Raw genomic sequence first — 16,732 nt, 5'->3', positions numbered from 1 at the left:
CAAGACCAAATAAGACCCATACATGATAGAGGATCCAACTTCAAGACAGATGATAGAACAAGCATTCCCGGGTAAGAACAACACCATCTATGCCAAGATACATATAACTAACTTCCTTTTCACCAATCAAAATATTCGCCGGTAAATACCAACAGATGAGTCATCAAAACAGGAAAGGAGCCAACACCATCCCTGCCACTCAGCGAGGCTGCAACAATGTAACAACTGAAGCCAATCAGACAGCAAATCTTTAACCATATACACAAGTGTCAACAATTTGTATATATGGAACAAGACTCACTGTTACTCGTCTTTTGGCGTGTTCATGCTCAGTAGAGCTTCCGCTGAACGTGGCATGAAAACGACTTACCCAAAGACCACCTCAAGGAGTAAGAACCTCAGGGCTACCCAGGTCTTATTTCAATACAGGCTGAAGACTTCCTCATAAACTCCAGAGTTATTTTGCAACTTACAGTAGATGTAATATTTACATATTTATTAAAAGAATTCCATCAAAAGAATGTTCATCTCTCCATCTACGAAAGAATGACAACTGTAGGAGCTACTGGTAGAATTAAGTATTAGAGAAAGAGCAATCATAAGAAAATTAAATTTTTTTACAAATTGAATGCAGCTGATGCAGCAATCACATTTAACTCCACTTGTTTGAAAGAGGGTCTTCTAACTATAAAAGAGGGTCTTCTAACTATAATGATAACAATAATAATATTGATAATAACATTAATACACGGATGGAAAACGGAAGTACGCCCCTGTCAGGTCTTTTGTACTTTTCATTAGTCCTAAAAAGATATAAAACTTTTCCTCCTAACACTTTTTGTTATGAGACAACTATGACCAGCACATTGCTCTACCTCATCTATACCCATTAACGATTAACACCTGCTACTGGACTAAAAAAAAGTTAATTTATGCATAATATACACACACATACACACCCTCACACACACATATATATACGTATACATAGTCTGCATACAAAAATAATTCATACAGATATTTCACATGGAATCTACCATACTGTAAATGGGGTTCACTGTCACGTCAGTACCTGATATTGCCAAAGTAATTTAGAGCAGCGTATTGTATAAAGGTCTGATCATCTTTGAAGACATCTATCCAACATATACTACTTTTAAAACGTCTAATTTCTTTTCTACTAAAAGAAAACTATCCTACTGTTTTCAACAAATACCATCTACAGCTACTGGCCTATGAGAAGCAAAAATGTGCATCAAACTACAAAGAAGGGCATAGGTGAACTAACACAATTACCAATGAAAATATTATTCCAACACTCAAATTACATACATGTGATTATCTAAGGAGAGAAATTTACAGCATGGTTTTATTTCGTATCTATATATTTTCAGAAGTTTCTTTGTCTGATCATATAGTTCTGTAATGACCTAGCCTGCAAAATATTCATGAGCTACCATCCTCTCAGGAACATGTGTAGTTTAAAGAAAGGACATTCTCTACAATAATATTGAAATTATAATATATCGCATTTTGTTTTATGAATGTCAAAACGTATTTTTCGTTACCTTGAATAAAAACAATTACAGTTCAAATGCGCGTAATCGTTGGTATTAAATGCACTAGAGATTTCTGAAAATGGGACAGCCTCAAGTATCAGGAAAAATACAGAACGCTCATCATCTGTATGCGACATTTCAGTAACAAGAAATCAGTTTCGTATTCCCCGCAGTACACAGGAAAAAACATAAATACAAAAAAAGCAACAGAAAGAGCAAGATTTTTACTGAAACAAACTCGAAAGCGGTGGAAAATGCGTTCCAGATCATAATGCCATTTTTAATATCAATTTAAAAACATTCATTTTGTCCAGCGTTCCTGGATGTTATAAAAAATCATAGAAATTAATCCATAAGAGTGGGATTGTCCTTAGTGGCGCAGTAAAATATAGAACAGCAAGAGCAAACTGATGTTACAGTTTCGTAATTATTTCTATTCAAGGAATTTTACCTTAATTGTACTTTTTGGACAACTGGTTCACACCTACACATTTATCGTTGCTCTAAAAATACGTGTGTCATCAATATGTAATCAGTACATTGTAATTTAGGTCTTATTTTTCATTTCATTGACGTTATTTTCTAGGCTTTAGAGCGCTTATGTTTTCAGCAACTATTTCTTGAAAAGTATTTATATTATCAAATTAAAGAAAGATAAGTATGTATCAAATCACGACAAATAAATTGACAAGTAGGTGATAAGACAAGTGTAAAACCACTGAGAAATTTGCAGTCAATTCTACTTAACATACAAAATAACCACACACATCTGGTCATAATAAACGACAAATTTTCTATGACAAATATATACAATAAAAAAGAGTTACCATTACAACAAATTCTGAAGTCAGAAAGAAGTCTACCTATTACTACAGTTAAGAGAACATAGCAATTCGTCACTCTAAATAACAAAGCCAACATCCTCTACAAAGAAGATTGCGTCCATTATCAGGGGGATGGACCCGCCCCACAGTCTTCGGATACTCACGAGCCTCAGGAGGGACCAGGTGTTCTTTCCCTTCCGGGTTCCAACGGGATCTGAAAAACAATCGCAAGCTATTCATCAATTAATAGATTTTGTTCTTTCATTTACATAATCGCCATCAAGATTTACTCTATGAAATGGTCGGGTGTGTAGCATATCAACCCGACAAACACAAATGCAAATAATCACTATTTTCAAACTTAAAAAGGGGTTATTTTCTAAAAAAACAGGCATATCTATCCTAGAGCCCAAGAGGATATCTGCATAAAGAAGGCTGTGGATTCGATGTATCTAGAGAACTCGATCTAGGCAGTCAAATGAAATAAGATCTGGGTACCAAAATAGTATGGGGGAACTAATTTTTACTAAAGCGTTTCTAAACTATGCTAAATGGCACTAAGGGAGTTGGGGGATGACTAAGACAGTATTTCAAGATGCATTAATTTCCGGGAGGCATAGACAGAATATATGCATATGAAAGATAAACGCTCTAATAATGGATAGGGGAACACCTGAAAGTTCGTTGGAAATGTTGCATTGGAAATAAGCTGCCAAGGGAGCAGAGAAATAACAATAACGTAGATGGTATGATAATTCATTCTCATATGGTATAGAAATAAATCAAATTGAAAAAGTGGTAATATTATACTATCATATATTCTAACATAAACAATTGCCTATTTTGCCTATTACCATAGTGTTTCAAACTGTAAATAGGCAACAATGCAAATGCACAAATGTACAGTATTTTTATACCTGTGTGTGTGTGTGTGGTTGTGAGTTTAGTGTGCCAGAGAGAGAGAGAGAGAGAGAGAGAGAGAGAGAGAGAGAGAGAGAGAGAGAGAGAGAGAGAGAGAGAGAGAGCAGGTGCCATACCTATTATCAACGCTAGGATGGCCATACCTTTCAATGAAAAGCAAGCCACGTGGATACAAGGGAAACAAGGATGTTTAAGGATTTGACCAATTTTTTCTTTGGCAACAAGACAAAATATAAATTGTGAGGAAATTTTTATTTGTACCACTGACAAAGGACGCACTTACCCTTGAGAATTCTCAAATGCATTTTCTGAAGAAAGAAAATGTTTTTTGAAGACAAGTGATAATGGTTACCTTTGAAAATTTTTTCTTTTTACATAATAAATAACACATTTTCTCTGAAAAACAATTAATAAAACGGTAACGCCTTCAAATTCTGTATATATATATATATATATATATATATATATATATATATATATATATATATATATATATATATATATATATATATATATATATATATATATATATATATAAAATATTCCCTGCTAGGTTAAACAGCTTACTCTTGAAAATATATATATATATATATATATATATATATATATATATATATATATATATATATATATATATATATATATATATATATATGTATGTATATATTCTTTCAACAGTATATTGTTTCCAGTACGCTGTTAGCAGGGAATGACTTCCGTGATAAGACATCAGTCAATGGCGCATGAATATTTCACCTGCTGCAGCATGGATGAATGCCTTGTGCAGTAAACATCCACCGCATTAAGTGTTTCATACTTTTTCACAGATTGTTTATTGGCAGCAGGTCGATACCTTTTCTTAAACTGAATATTAAGACTTTTCTTTTCCAATAACTTTTCACGCATGTCATAACATTTCTTCTTCTTCCATCTGCTCCTTTCTTCTACCACTTTTGAATTCTGTACTTTCCCTACCAACCTGCCATCCCTTCTTTTCATAAGACCAGACCATCACAATCTATTCTGATTCATCCTTTCACTTCTGTTAACTTTTTCACCACCACTTTTGGAGATCAAGATATTTCTTGCAATAGTAATTCTTGTCAAGTCACACACTTCATCCCAACAGCTTTCACTTTTTCTTTAATTTATATTCAGCATTTGTACTTCACTTCCACCAAGGAAGTTGCTGGATAATCCCTTCATACATTCCACCAGGGTTTCTAAAGACAAATGAAGTCTATTCCCGATCTTCTGCATATACTTCTTTACATTCCTAGATTCATTTGTCCTGTGACGCTCCTCTTCATTCATCCAACATTATCTGATATATATTTATTCTAAAGTATTCTGACAAGTCTACTTTACTATCCCCAGTTAGTACTGAATCCATCTGCAAACATTAGCCATTCAGCACTCCATTAACAACTTCCTTTCTCATCCTACAATTTTGTACCTACGTTTACTGCATTTTCTCTGACTTCTTACATCACTCCATCCATAAAGATACTGAAGAGCGAGTAAGATATAACACACCCTTATTTAGGATCTGCTTTTATACCAAATCAGTCACTCTCCCATCTGTATATTCTAACAAACGCTTGTTTTCTGACATATGATTTAAATTACACTCAACCAAACATCATCTCCATCTTGCTCTCTACTGATCTTATCTTGGGCATTTTTGGAGCCCATGCATGTCACAAAAAGCATTATCCCTTTACTATTCGAAATCTGATATAACTGTTTCACAATAAAAGCAATAATCTCTATGTCCAATTCCTTGGCTAAAGTCAAATTGGTCTTCCAATACTGATCTTACTGTTATTTATCTTTCTTTCTTAATTCCAGTCCTACCATACATCTCTGATATAGAAAATAATGTTATGCCTCTATAATTCTTACGACCTCCTCTGTCAACTTTACATTTTTAAAACTTGTCAGTCAATTAGTCAAACTATCACAGACGTTCTGCAACATATAACTTGTATCCCACCAGTTTAAGGTTCATGTCCATTTTTCACTCTATTAATTGCTCTTCTTGCATCCTTAATAATGACAACAGTATAGCAACCACTGGCTTTCTTGCATTATCAAATCTGGCCTTTCTATCTTCCTCAGCCAAAATATTTTCAACATGTCACTCCATCGACCAGTAATACATAAACTAACTAAATAACTAACTATATATATATATATGCATACGTATGTATGTATGTATGCACACACAATATATGTATACACACACACACACACACACACATATATATATATATATATATATATATATATATATATATATATATATATATATATATATATAAATATATATACACATATATTACACCTAATCCAAAAGTTTGCTTAAATTTGCTCCCAAGTTTCATGTGCATCCTAAATATTCATATTCAATGGTTACAGTCCATACAGCATCCATTTTATATGATTTTTGGATACATAATTCACGTGACTACAGCTGAACTGTAAGCTCATTTAATGTCAGCTGTTGATCACACTTCACTGAAGCAGGACTCATTATGGGTGAAGAGACTTACTTGGTGCACCTCCATCAACATGGAAAAAAATCATCAGTCTTTTTTGAGAAGGTGAGTTGCCCCACTTACAGGTTTAATACATGGGTTATTTTCTAAGGAAGGGAGATCACTTAAAGGCTGGTATAACCTTGGGAGATTACAATCTGCTAACACTGGGCTGACAGAGCTCCGGAGTCTTGAAGGTATGACATATAATGCTGCAAATATCATGATCAGTGGCCTGTTTCTACACTTTTCTTTAGGGCACAGATTCGGAAAATCCGAAATCATAAAACCAAAAGTTTCAAAAGTTTTTTGATTCGTCGTTTCTACTGAAGAAGCTCTTCGCGTATCTCAGAACAAGACCTTCCTTGCACAAGAAATCTTTCATGCACATACAGCGTGTTCGTTAAATTATGATGTTCCATCTGGCTTGGAAGGTCTTCTGTGTTTTCTATAGTATGCTGAAGTTTCTTACTGAAATGGGGTATACTTTACAAAATGTTGGGATCTTTTTTAGTAGATAACCTCTGTTATTAATGTATAATCATTCTACAGCAGCCTACGCTCTCTGTGCATGGAAATAAAAAAAAATTATATATTTGTTCACGATGCCAATTTTTTTAGTTACTGTACGGAAAGCTGATGAAAGGGACAAAAAAAAAAAAAATCTCTCTGGGAAGGAAACCTGACATGTGCATGAGGTTGATGATGAGACTCTTCTGAAGATTTTCTGAATAAAATTTTCAGAGAAATGTGTACAGAAAAAATGTCAACAAATGTACCCCTACAAGATATCTGTTGGAAGGGCAAACCATGTTAGGGGAAAATGAACATTTCTAATTTAATTTGTCCCTTTCAAGAAAGGAATTGAAAATGGTTTTACTCACGCGATGCCAACCAAATACAGGTAACCTTCTAGGAAGGAAACACACTAAATTGACGACATTAAGTGAGTTTATTAAAACAGGTTTATGTTTGTTAATGTAAACCTTCCTTCATGATGTAGTAATGTTTTCTATTAACCTTCAATGATGGGCAGAAGAGAGGTTTCAAGGGTAAGCACAATGTCTCTTAGGTACACTGCATTTTTAAAATTACCGTGCCCTAAAGAATTTATATCATTTGTCTACACAAATGTTCTTATATCAGTTTCGATTTTGTTTGCTTTCTGACATCAATTGTCTGCTGTCTAATACAAAAAAGCACATATAACACCATCTATAAGGGCGACTCAAGAACATGATGGCAAAAAAATAAACAAAACAATTAACATGTTTATTACAGAGAAAGCATGAGCATATATGCCCGCTATCGAACCTGATCCAAAAGCCACTGATTCTCATGAATCAATGGATATTTCCAAACGTAAGGGTAGCATGGTAAGTTCTCAATTTAATATTTATTTTATATAATGATCCTCTTTTCTTTACGTAATGATCCCTTCCGAAAACACGATGGACAGTGTACACAACGCACAAAAATGTACCCAGTGAAGAAACTGAACTGAATATACATACCAGTGGATAAATGTGCCAACTTTACCGATATACCCAATGGACAAAATGCATTAAGTAGAAAAACGTTCCCACTGCACAAAAGTACCCATTAACAAAATGGTCTTACTGAGCATAATACATCCAGTAAGTAAAATTTACTGACTGAACGAAGTGTACTCAGTAGACAAAATGTACCCAGTGGACAAAATGACCAAATGTACTAAATGCTTACCCGAAAGACAACATACAAAAGGAGCAAAATGTATCCGACAAAGACGAAATGTACCCGATATGCAAAAAGTTCACCCAAGAAGCAAAATTTACAAACTAAACAAAAACTATTCAACAGACAAGATGTATCCCATATACCAAATTGTACTCTCGAAGAAAACATGTACCAGAGCATCAAATAAACATACTGTAAAAAATGGACAAACTGTTCATAATATACCAAATGTGTACATAATATCCACTGGGAAGACTTAGCGCCTTTTGTCCACTAGTATTTGTCTATTAAATTCATTTAGTATTATGGGAATATTTAATACCCAGAGAGAACTTTAAGTCTTCTGGGTATGTTTTGTCTTTACTTTTATAGGCTCCAAAATTTCTATTGGTTTAACAATCAGTGGGTTCTAACTCATTCTGATATATAAGTAGGAATACTTTGCTTTCACTGTAGCAACCCTGGTATGTGCTTCTCTCATTTTTCTATTTTTAAGATTTTACTTCAAGTTTGCAGGTAGTGCTAGTAGGCGATTTGCAGCAGATGGCACGTTCACTCCTATTTTCTGTATCTTCAGTTCCTATTTGACAGTAATATACAGTATTACCAAGAATTTTTTTTTTTACTGGATTTCATTCTCTCATATATATTTCCACATGATATGCCTGAATTTACACTTCCAAAAGCATGATGTGCTTGACCTTCAATCTTATAAACCCAAAACATTTAAGGGGAATAAAGAGAGCTTCAACTTCAAACCAGTGAACAATTTTCTACTTTGATTAACTGTAAGTTGTTCCTACAACATCCCTTAAAGTAACATCCTAAATAAATGTATTAGGAAGAAGGTTCCTCTCTGATATTAACTGGAATAAATAAAGGGGAGATATAGCTTTGACATCTGCAGTAGTTGAAGAATTGTCAGGAAAGATACCTACGACAGGGCCGATCCAGTAAAGAAAACTATATAGATATAGGCATAGAAAGTGTCCCCTGATCCTAGATGAAAAACCAAATAAAATATTGGTCATTAATTCAGTTTTATCTTGATTTTAAGTACCAATGCTGACTGAGTAAAAGGGAACGAGGTTCAAGGCTTCAGTAAGGTTTGATGAACCCTATAATCGAATTCAGGAATTTTTTTTTTTGATGCGAGTATAGGGGCACACGAACAGGCACCTGCTACCCGCTTATCTGCACAGTAATTTTCTTGTATGAATGTTACAGAATATTCTGTATAATTTTTGAGAATTTTATGTGGGGATTCGGATTTGGACTAGTTATCATGTACTATCAAATGGCAATGTTTTATTCTTCTGTTCCTTGATGAAATAAAGTCGTCTCTTCTTTGTAGAAGAATTGCAATCTTCACTCAACCTGAAAAAAAAAATATGAGGACAGGCAAATAAAGGGGTCCTTAAAACAATTACGTTTCAGCTTTATCAGTTTTGTTATGTTACATCCTTCTGTTCTCCTACGTCAGATGGGTACCCACATAATTATAATAGGAGTCTTTCGTCTACAAAACGCGATTAAAGGTCATAAAACTCGGACATGGCCACCTGAGGAAGCTCTCAAATGCTAAGATGGAAAACAGTTATCCAGATTAAGAGCAGTACCTAATGATACAATAATTCCAGCTGTGCTTTCAAACAGAATCCTTAAACAAGTAAAAAAAAAAACACCAATCAAAGTCCTTAATCCAGTGAAAAAGCAAAAGGTAACGTCAAACAAAAGATAAAAACGTCGATAACTAAGTGTTCTCTACGCACTTATGTAACATAAATATTTTTGCGACATTTGAACAACCATTCCAATCAATAACTCCACTTTTAAAATCTAATTTTCTTGGCAACTAAGCATAATGACTCGACTCTTACCTATTTTTCATAACTAGAATTAAACTTAATAACGAACTCGAGTTAATCATTTCTGACCTTTAACGCTACATAAGGTGTCTTCACGATGTTATTTTCCCCTGAGTAATGACCAGAATCTGGTTACTTTTACCTGTACAAAATCATCCAAGTACCTGGATAAAAAGTTACGACCAGATCTTTAGTCATTTCTCATTTCTAGTTGTATAACAGAGAGCTCTGTCACCCAATCCCATATTTTATGGAAATTCTAAAATCGAGAATTATTCGGAAAGGTCTTCGAACTCATACGCACTTTTTAAATATGAAAGAGATTTATTCATAATTAAGAAAATCCATATAGATATAATTCAAAATTAAATGTAGAATATTTTACCAAGCGCTGAAATGAGAAGAGTGAAGAAAGTAAAAAATAAAGAGGTAAACCTAATGTTTTCAATTACTGGCTATTTTTACTTCTTTGGACCCTTAAAAGACAAAACCTTATATCAAGAAAATTTAAATAAGGGGAGCTGGAACGATCGAATGGTATTTTTTTCGCAAGCAATAACAATGTATAACTTATTATACGATCAAAACTGAACTATGTTTGCATACTTGAATTGTAAATAAGGAAAATATAATCCAATACAATTTAAAATAGGGATACAAGGTTCACTGTTATAATGATAACTGAACATCCTATATAATAGAGCTGCTTCATACAAATCAGGAAGATGAAAAAGGGCTAATATGGGCTAATACTGCTTAAATAACAGGGTTCTAATTACATCATGCCTGACAAAAATAAATAAATAAATAAATAAAACTAAGTAGAGGTTTGTGAAGTAGTAGTATCCATAGTTACACTTTTTTGGCAAGATACAGGAGGGTAACTGGACAGTTCCATACACAAGCAAGTCATCATGGGAAATCCGCCATTTCCTAGTCAAGACGGGAAAGGGAACATGATGCTAAAAGTGCTGGCTGGGTCCCGGAGAACCCACAAGGTATATATATATATATATATATATATATATATATATATATATATATATATATATATATATATATATATATATATATATATATATATATATATGTATATATATACCCCACAAGGCAGTGCTCAAGTACCAATATATAGAGTATCCACAAAAGAACAGTAGCGGACATAACGCTCAAAATGGAGAAATAACCGTGAGGTTCATGCCATTCAAAACGATGCAAGAGAGACTAAATGGAACAGGGGCTGTGAAAAGGGTTAATAAGAGATCTGGGGCTATAAACTATATGACGACTTCGTAGCACCAGAGACAACTGAAGGACGGAGTCTTTGCGATGAGGAGGACGGGGTCGACAAAGAAACGGAGAGGGATAAAATGGGGATCTGAGTCCCTCCCAAAAATTGGTGAAATCAAACGAGCAAAAGGGGGTTTGGAAGGTCCCGAATACTCAAAAATACAGAAGATACTTACTGGAGTGCAAAGAGCTATAGGTGTCGGAGGAGGAAAAAGACCTAGCGGTGGATGTGGCACCAGATTTATCTCCTGAAGAGCACATAAACACAATCATCATCAACACAAGCTGCGACACAGATGACAATTATAGAGAAAAAACAATTTCATCGGGTTGCTACACCAACAACTATTTAATTGGTTACTTTATTTACTCCTTTACCACTCCGTTATGCACATTTTTATTGCAATGCACGTGACATGTACACAGATGCTGCATATGACAGTGACAGTCAAATAATCATAGTGGGAGAATTACTAAATTCATTATTATCTTTAGGTTAAGCATAACATAATTTAAATACTTAAGATTATAGCACCATCCACGAGCTCAACAAATCATCATCTTACTTTCTAATACTGAAACATTCAAATTCACACTAATACACCAGGCAATTTTTAAACGGAAATCAACAACAGAAAAGTTTAAGTGACAGAAGCACAAGAGAAGTGTTCTATATCCCTTATGCCTCTAAAATTTCATTAGAAGTTTTACATGTTTTTAAAAGTACATAAAACAATGGGAACAGCTTAATGTAAAGGTAAAATTTAGCACAGAGATTACATCTAATTTGCATCAGCCCAGGAATATTTGATCACTTTCTCCAAAGTAATTTCTTCGTTTTCCTTCACTCATGGTCAAGATCAAGAGTGAAACTGACAGTACACATATATCTTTGGATTCGTTGAATTATGACTGATACCCAAAAACTAAATAGGGTGAAGAAAAAAAATATATATAATATTTTTAGCATGAGCCACTTTCTATTGCAGCTTCACTGGGTTTTCCTAAATTTAGGGCAAAATCTACAAGGACCTTACGAAAGTAAAAGAACAGTTTCTGATAATACAAAGCAAATTTATTATTTTTGATTGAGAGAATTCCGTATAATAACAAATTGTAACTTGCCAGATGTGATAAACGTACACTTCCACGCGCCGTGACTGAGATCAAAAGACAGAGCAGCATCAAATTGTAAATTTAAAATCATACTGTGTTCGAGGTCTGCATTATTGCATACAACTAGAAAGAACAACCTGTAGCCTGCAAGCCACGAATAAGGCCAGAGGAAATTAATGGTTATTGACCTCCGTTAACTCGAAAAAGTATCTGTGATCGATTATTCAGTTTCACAATTCTGCACCGAGCTAAAATGGGAAAGTTCAGTGATTTCCTTCCAACGTTGAATTCTTTATTGGTATCACAGTCTAAAAATACACACTGTTCTACCTATTTTTTCCTTCCTTTTCTTGCTGACTTCTTCATTCACTTCTACATTTACGATATTGAAACTGATCAGACTTGTAGGTGTATCTCGTTGCTTTTCTTCCCAATACCTTTTTTAAAAAAAGTGAAGATTTCTGTAGATTGTACACATTTTCATAGATATACTGGGTGTTTCATGGTTACACTTGATATATAAAATACAGTTTCTTTGTGTTTTGAAATATATAAAGGCTGAATGCATTATAGTCATGTGCTCATCTTCCCTTATTTGCTTTTTATAAATAAACGGTTCTTACATTTTATGACCGATATAGTCATGCATTACATAACAAAAATATAGAACCCGAGTTAATATAATTTATTAGGTCAGAAAGACTTGTGTAATTCTGGCCTTAGTGTTTAATATTCAGGTAATTTAATTCTGTTTAACATAAAACGTAGACGGAACAGATTACATGTTGATATGATTAGCAGGTTCGATTCGAGGGTATAATGGTGAAATAATGCCTTTGAAGCGATTTCTCTTGTATCATTTTAATGTCGTTTAATTCGGTCTCCTGGTTGATGTCAGAGCTCTGCCATAATTGGAGCTGGCTAGGAAACATATTCTGCATGATAAAAATAAAGTTTAAATAAAAAGATTTCATCAAACCGATTAGCTCCGTAGTGGGGGACATTTCACTAATTGGTTTACACAACGACTTCCATGTTTTCACTCGATTCCATTGGCTGCTAACTGGTTATTAAATAATGGATTCTGAGTTTCTTACCATTCAGTTACACGAAATTAATTGTATTAACTCTGTAGCCTTTATCAAAAGAAAAACGATTTATCCATATGAGACAAATTTTTATAGAACCTAGAAAATTATGACTCAATTCCAGGGGGTAGGCAACCATTTAAATACTAAGCATTTACTTCCACTAGTCCCTTGAACAATTTCCTGGATAAGTTATTCTACTTCATGATACGAAGGACAAAGTTCATCAATATGCTACTTGGAGACTACATAATGATCAAGTGGACGAGACTGCTAAATGAGTGAAGATTTGAGTATTTGGTGTAACTCATTTTTGAGACATCTTATTTTTCCTGGCAGTGTCAGCAATTGCCGCACTAAAGTCAGGTATTTTATGTAAGGCCTCATAGATTTACAACGCTGATAAAATCAACGCAACTTGTTTTAGGTCATTTGTCCTTCCTTTACTTGAATACTGTTCTGCGGTGTAGATGTCTGCTTCTGCCAGATTTATCTCTTTTAGACAGAGGGTTCGTGGTGGTAGGTGTCTGTTTCCTAACACTAGGAGTTATGACCAAGACCATCGACGGTTTTTTATTTGTATTTTAACATAGCATTTTTGCTATCACAATTAATTCCTGACCCCGTTTTCCTGCCAAGAGCAACCAGATTTGCTGAACAGCAGCACTAATGTGCAGTAAATATGCCTTGTTGTCGAACTTCTCAGTTCCAGGGGTCTTTATTCCTCACTCCCTTGGACTGGGGAACAGTCTTCCTGAGGATGTTGTGCAATTAGAACCTCAAAAGTTCAAGTGAAGATGCAACACATTACTACCCTACAACAATACAACATGTATTTTAGTAATTTATTTATATCTTTATCTATTTATTAATTTATTAACCTATCTGTTTTCTGCTCTAATAATTGACCCCTTCATTGTGTTTTTCCTATTATCTTCTGTAACTTCTTTCATATGAACAGCATGTTCTTAGGACGCTTGAATTTTAAGTTAATGGCCCCCTTCAGATTGTTCCATATGAGCATGGGTTTATCTTCTGTATAATAATAATAATAATAATAATAATAATAATAATAATAATAATAATAATAATAATAATAATAATAATAATAATAATAATAATAATAATAATAATAATAATAAAACACTTGTGATGCAGATCTGATTAAGACAACTAATGTACAAAAAATTACTCATTCAGGAAAAAGACGTCCTACTGCCACAGTTCACTTCTTACTCAAGATATTTTTTCATTTAAGACCGGATAACGATAGACATTCCCCTACAAATTTACCTGAACAAATAAATGGATTACCATTAGTGAACAATAACAGAACTTCATTTAATTTCCCAACCTTATATCTGACATGCTAAAACGGTAAGCTGCCAATATCCACACATGTTCTTAGTACATTATCAACATGCAATTCGTCATTTTTGTTTCACTCTTTGGTAAACTGAACTCTTACCATATATCAGTCATTTTTATGACGCAACAATATGGAATTTTTGACAAGCTTCACTGTGACACTGGACTGCGGAATGGAAAATCTACCAGTTGATAAATAACACGGCATTCGATGCATGTAACTTTACTGCATAAAGTGATTTAGACTCTAATTTGAAACAAATGGGTAAACAAGAACTTTCAAATTCCTTGTGTAGTGTAGCTAACCCATATGGCTGATTTGCTGAAGCCTATTTACTTACTTTTCAGTGTCCTTTGAAAAAATAATACTAATTTCGAGGAGCCATTGTCTGGTACGCTATAACATTTATCTTAATACGAAAAATGCATAATGTAGCAGCTTTTAAATTGTTGTCACTTTATTATACTTAAGCCTTTCCGATGAACTCGTAAAGTATTATGACCTTAATGTGAATTTGGCAAAGAATATTTACCCTACTTTATAATTTAGTCTGAACGGGTATAATTTGCTAATGTTGACAAATATATTTATGTTTCCTGGGACTGAAGCATGTTGTTTTACGAAATTTTCTTATATATGAAGCCATTTCTAAACACTTTACAAGAGATGCTCAAGAGCTATCAATAATTCTTACGAAATTAAATAAGAACAGCAATTCTAGGATTTTTTAAAAAGAACAAATTTCTTTAAAATGTATATCAAAATTCACGTGAGTAGTAAGTAGAGTTTGCTTTCTAAACAATTTTACCTTATATGTATTACATATGAAACCTTCCAGATATGATATATATAGCATTAAGGTAAATAATTGCTTCCAACAGGATGATATATTTTTGATTATCCAGGTTTTCGTCTTCAATAATCATACGGTGGTCGCCACGTTTTCGACCAAAAGACACTACAGACTTCTCTTCACCCGTTCTCCTTCAGAAAAATTCTGATTAATGACCTTCAAATACGACACTGCAGCTTAACTTTGGCAGGCGACAGCTATTCCCTATTCCTTAACTAGATCATGGCAGGCCAGCTGTCATGATTGGAGAATAGTTGCTACGTGCAATGAGTTCCTTTTTAATTGGTAATAATATTTCGGTCAGTTTCTTGATATAAAGGAACAAAATAACTATAATCGAGGGGTGACTAATTACCTTGAGAAATGTAAAAGAACATACTAGCTATACAATAAGTCAAAGGACAAAGATGGATGTATAACATGGGAAAATTTTTAAAACATCATGGAACGAAATATCAGGTAATAATAAGTACTAAAGGGGATGTTTTTCATATCATACACGGACTAGAAAAAGAGAATAACTCTTTTAATTATGACAGGACTGATAAAAATAGGGTACAAAGGGACCTAAGGCCATTCTATCACTACACAAGGGGTAAATTTGTAAAGTGCTTCATCTTTATCTGGAAGCATTAATAAGAACAAGACAAGGATGTGAATTACACTTTTTTATTTCGAAATTTTGAATTTAAGACAGAAGTGTTGTTTCTTTGTTTTTTCTTTTCCAGCGTTTACGAATTTCGCTTCACAATGGAGCATTCTGACGGATCTTGGACTATGAAGTGTTGAAAATTGGAATAAATGTTCAATATACGGTGCACAGAACATCCAGGTTCCAAGTACGATCAAAAAGAAACCGCTTTAAAACCATTAGCATCACGGCCAATATGAAAAACAACAATAACTTGTATATCAAAAACAACCTAGACATCGATGCATAATTCGGCTGTCAGAGGAATGAATAAATTAGGACTGCAGCTGAAAATACTAAACTCGTTCACGTCACTGCAGCTAGCGATATTAAAACTTGTTTACATTAATATCCTCGTATGAACGGGCTCTTTTTCTGTTTGGGAATATGAGCGTAGAGGTTTATATATGAAGAAACGAAGCCGTGGATAAATAATCGGATTATAAACGTCCTTCTCCTGACAAATATCGAGCATCAGATTACAATGGCAACAGGATTGGTGATTTTTTTGATTTTTTTTTTATCAAAAAAAAAAAAAATCAGTGATTTATCTTATTTTTTTTATTTATTTGATTTTTTTGATATGTTAAATGTTTTTTCAATCCTTTTTGTCCTCAAAATGTACTTTATGACAAAATCCATACAGTTCTGGCCTAAAGTATGTACTTGCAATTTTTTTTATATCAAAATAAATAGATGCAGCACAGTTATGCTTAAGTTTTTGTTAACCTCCAAACCATATTTTTCCACCTGTTTGCTTTCAAATTAAAAAGAATAAAAAAATAAAAAAAATAAACAAAAAATCATGATTTTTTAATGAAAAAGTCAATGATTTAATTGTTGCCAACCCTGAATGGCAACATCATTTTCGTGGGCTCATATCCATATATATTT

General features: G+C 33.7%; 1 protein-coding gene across 2 annotated transcripts in view; it reads right to left on the bottom strand.

The window, feature by feature from the left end:
* Window positions 1-16,732, bottom strand: part of LOC136852542 (rho guanine nucleotide exchange factor 11-like) — an 846,605-nt gene that overhangs the window by 164,402 nt on the left and 665,471 nt on the right. For both annotated transcript variants that reach the window (XM_067127279.1, XM_067127280.1), the window contains 2 exons: window positions 10,898-10,969; window positions 2,548-2,597 (listed from right to left, as the gene is read on the bottom strand). In XM_067127279.1, coding sequence (XP_066983380.1) covers window positions 2,548-2,597; window positions 10,898-10,969 — 122 coding nt within the window. The remainder of the gene's footprint in view (window positions 1-2,547; window positions 2,598-10,897; window positions 10,970-16,732) is intronic.

Source organism: Macrobrachium rosenbergii, chromosome 25, assembly GCF_040412425.1.
Source record: "Macrobrachium rosenbergii isolate ZJJX-2024 chromosome 25, ASM4041242v1, whole genome shotgun sequence".
NCBI classification, from domain to species: Eukaryota; Metazoa; Arthropoda; class Malacostraca; order Decapoda; family Palaemonidae; genus Macrobrachium; species Macrobrachium rosenbergii.
This window is presented reverse-complemented; position numbering and strand designations above follow the sequence as displayed.